The sequence below is a fragment of the Pyxicephalus adspersus genome, chromosome 4 (assembly GCF_032062135.1).
Source record: "Pyxicephalus adspersus chromosome 4, UCB_Pads_2.0, whole genome shotgun sequence".
NCBI lineage: Eukaryota > Metazoa > Chordata > Amphibia > Anura > Pyxicephalidae > Pyxicephalus > Pyxicephalus adspersus.
The window spans coordinates 57413570-57417665 of record NC_092861.1 but is presented as its reverse complement, the minus strand read 5'-3'; the positions used below and the strand labels follow the sequence as shown (position 1 = coordinate 57417665).

The following is a 4096-nucleotide window of genomic DNA, read 5'->3' as shown; positions in this document are numbered from 1 at the left end:
AAAATATATACATTTTAATCTTATACAAATATACTTTATAACTAGTGTATAATTTACCAAAAGTGACAGGCAATTTTCCTGTATTATGAAAAAAATATTACATTTTCCTAATTGAACAAAGCTGGCAGAGCTAAAAATAGATTGTTTGCAATGCCTTATTATAAAATAACCGGGTGTGAAAATAACAGTAAATAAACATTAAAATATGCTTTAAAAATTACCAAGATTACTGAAGTGATATAAATAGGACCACCTTTGGCTGGCTTTATTGATAAAAGCAAACTGCAATGAAACTTTGGTTTAATTTTCAACCAATAATCAATAATTTTACATTTCCCTGGAACTAATAAGTTTCATTTTCCTTTTTTTAGCAAAAGCTTTGGTACCTCCCACCTCTGTAAAAACAATAGACTTTAACCTTGTTTACTTAGTAAGAAGAAGAATCATGGACGAGGACATTTGGATAGAAATATTTGAAAATGAAATGCAGGACAAAGGAATCGATGATCTCTGGGACTTTTCTGTGGATGAAAATTTTCAGGAACAAAAAGGCTGGCTCCGATATTCGTTGTGCTGCTTTGCTTGGTGAGCTTTTTGATTGCTTTTACCAGAGTGCTTATATAACTGATAATCTACTGTAAATACAACTATGGATTTATTGTTATGCATGTAAGGAAATTATTTTAAAAAGTTTTCTGGTTTTTTAATCACTAATCATGCAGGATGGTTCCCAACTGCAGGAGGGCCTAGGGTTCCTATTTTTTAGTGTGATTCTGTTCCATACGTTTTAAACCAGTAATTTTCACAGATGTCAATGACTGCCTCAATATAGTGACAGTATTGGTCATTTTTTTTATTAATTAAATGCAGATGCTACACAATATTTCACAACATATAAGGATATAAAGGAGAGTAAACAGTGTTTTGTTTGAGGTGCTTTGACCTGCTTCAAAATTACACATGAATTCTGACATTATAAATTACTGATTGCATCAAATTCTTTTCTAGGGACAGGACACCTCTCCCTATATTTCCACTGAACTGTCCCTTGTCCCTTGAAGTTGTAATTGTGATTTCACTGATGTAGAGCTGTCAGCTAAGTGCTATTGGTCGGACCATTGAGTTGGCAACACCCTGGTGTCACAGATAAGTGAGCAGAAGTAGGTCACGTTACCTACCGTATTTTTCGCTGTATAAGACGCTCCGGAATATAAGACGCACCCAATTTTAAAGGAGGAAAATCTAGAAAAAAAAAGATTCTGAAAGATTATTCCCCTTCTGATCACTCATGTGCCATTCATACCGGTATTCCCCTTCTGATCACTCATGTGCCATTCAAATTCCCTTTCTGATCACTCTATGCCTTTCAAATTCCCTTTCTGATCACTCTGTGCCATTCAAAATTCCTTTCTGATCACTCTGTCATTCAAATTCCCCTTCTGATCACTCTGTGCTTTTTTTCCACTGTACGGCAGTTAGGACAGGGAACAGCAGGTGGCGCTGTGCTGGCTTCTTTCGCTCTGCTTTACAGACAGGAGAAGACACGTGCTGCTGCCAGAGAGAAGAGGAGACAGACGCTGCTGCAGCCAGAGACACACGCAGGATCGGGTATCGGGTGAGTATATTATTTTAATTATTTTATCACACCTTTGTCGTATAGGACGCACTAACTTTTCCCCCCCAGTTTTGGGGAAGAAAAAGTGCGTCTTATACGGCAAAAAATACGGTATATAGGGGCTCTAACACCTTGTGTTGTGTATCATCTTACATGTCAGGAACTCTACCCATGTCTCCACAAAAAGCAGCAAGTAGTGGGAAATCATGGGACATGTAGTGAAGTCCGCACAAAGTATAAAAGTGACATTTGAAATTTTTGGACTAGTAGTTAAAATATGCAGAGTAGCAGCACTTTATTAGAGAGCAGTTACATTTCGGAGTGCTAGTGATCACCTTAAAAATGTTCCATTTTTCTGACAGTACGAAGAAATCTGATATAAAGTTTTATGTGTTACAGGTTTTGCTGCTCAATTTGTGGTCGCAAATGGGCTTCTTCAAAAGTTCATCTAATATTCTACATGAAACTTAAAATATGTTTTGGGCAGGTGAAGATGCATGTCTTCAGGCAAAAGTGCAAAGTATGTAATTGTGCAGAGTATGAAGAACCCACCTTCATGGTAGAGAATGTTGAGATAGCTATGAAATGCTTGGTTACTAAGATATGTCAGAAATTTTACAAACTGCCTATAGAAGACTTCCCAAGGGATTTTGTAAAAGATGGAAGACAAGATGGTGTTCATGATCGTGACAACTGTGAAGCCTGTTCAAAGGGAATCTGTAACTACATAAGAATCCAAGAAAAAAAGGCAAAGCAGCAAAGATGTACTTACCCTGAAAACATATACACGACATACAATACAGTATCACATCTTCAACAATCAGGGGAAGACAATAATGAAGATATTGGGTCATACAGGATCTTAAGTTACAGTAAATATGTGCCACAGCATACATATTCATTATGGCATTCAAGGCAACAAGTCAGACCAGATAGGGACAATCCAAGAGTTCCACAGCACCTTGAATCATCATGTGATTCAAGGCAAGAAAATAGACCATATAGGAGCAATCCCGGAGTGTCAGCGCATGAGGAAGACATTCGGGAGTCACAATGTTGTTGTATAATATTGTAAAGAGATTATAAAATAAAATAACATTTAGTCATGTGATTAGAATATACCGGGACATTGCTATTTTAATTGCTAACATTAAGCAACTATTTATTTTTGTAGATCTTTTTTTTTTTAAATACCCTGCCATAAAATAAAGCTATGTATAATGTGAGGGCATCTAGACATGGCCATGCTTAAAGGGAAAGCTCTGACTCTTTCATGTTAAGTTAGAACTTTTAATCGCTTTTGACACCCATACATTTGTATTTCTGTATCTTGTTTGGCAAAACTGATTAATGGAGATGCATAAAGCAGTTAATCACTGGTGTTTGCTTTAGGCCCCTCAGTGCTAAAGAGAAACCAGAGAATCAGTTCCTTACAAAGATAGAAAGGGCTGCACAGGCTGGGAAAATGGAAGTGATAGGTGATTTATCCACCCAGACATTGACTAGTGTAATGGCACTGCTATACAGCAGATTGGTGGGAATTTTTTATTTACTGCAAGACACTTTTATGGTACAGTTTATAGTATCCCCGATGAGCTTCTGGACCTGATACTTTCAAATGATGCAGAGCTTATCAAAAATATTAATATAAAACAAATCAGGATAGCAATGGCCATAATATGATTGCATTTAATTTAAGCACGAAGCACAAATATTCATGTTTTATATGATTTATTAGTGTTTTCCAGATGTTTTTGATTATGCTATGTAATAACACATTTTAGCAAATTGAATAAAAGTTTATTTATTAATACATCTGTATAGTATTTGACAAATTTCACCAATCTTCACCAATCTGGTGGTTTCTTAGTGTGCTTCTCTTGCAGACTTTCACCACGTTGTTAAGGGGTGCTCTCCATGATATGGACTGGGAGGGAATATTGTCCTCAAAGAACACTGAAGTGTGTATTTATAATTCATTGCCCTGGAGCCAAGATTCATCCTTAAATTGACCAGAATTTATATCATTTACTACTGTAAGTTCTGTGCACTTTTGATAATTGGCCACAAGGTGACAGAATGAATCATAGTTTAATAAGCATTGAACCAGAGTAGAAGGATTCCAAAGATTTAGCAAATTGAGGATTAGCAGACACCTGTTTTATGAGAAGAAATCACTGCAATGGTTACAATAGAGTGGGTAGTTGGACCATATTGATACTCTAAACTACAGCCTGTGACTGTGAGTTGTGACTGTTAGGATAATGTTATCTCCTATTGAATCTATTCTCCCGTGTCTGTTGTCATTTTTCTGTCCCAATACAATACATAGTTAAAACCATCAGTAGCCCTTGGTTTTAGACGGCTGCCTTAATGTCTAGGCAACATCTGCAGTAGCCCATATATCTAGCTTACTGTCGTTACTACAAAATGACTTTTGAAATCCCCCAATGGCCCCTTTTCTATCCAACCGCTTCAGGT

At 36.6% G+C, this 4096-nt stretch overlaps 1 protein-coding gene across 1 annotated transcript; it reads left to right on the top strand.

Moving 5' to 3' along the window:
• Window positions 1-442: 442 nt before the first annotated feature.
• Window positions 443-3428, top strand: LOC140328563 (receptor-transporting protein 3-like). The gene is made up of 2 exons (XM_072408268.1): window positions 443-585; window positions 2015-3428. Exons 1-2 carry the CDS (start codon window positions 446-448, stop codon window positions 2688-2690), a joined length of 816 nt encoding a protein of 271 aa, XP_072264369.1. The 5' UTR covers window positions 443-445; the 3' UTR covers window positions 2691-3428.
• The last annotated feature ends 668 nt before the right edge of the window (window positions 3429-4096 follow it).

Excerpts from the sequence above, each read along its gene's own strand:
- LOC140328563 (XM_072408268.1), top strand. The coding sequence starts at position 446 with ATGGACGAGGACATTTGGATAGAAATATTTGAAAATGAAATGCAGGAC. Across the intron at positions 586-2,014 it reads TCGTTGTGCTGCTTTGCTTG|GTTTTGCTGCTCAATTTGTG; the intron begins GTGAGCTTTTTG and ends TATGTGTTACAG.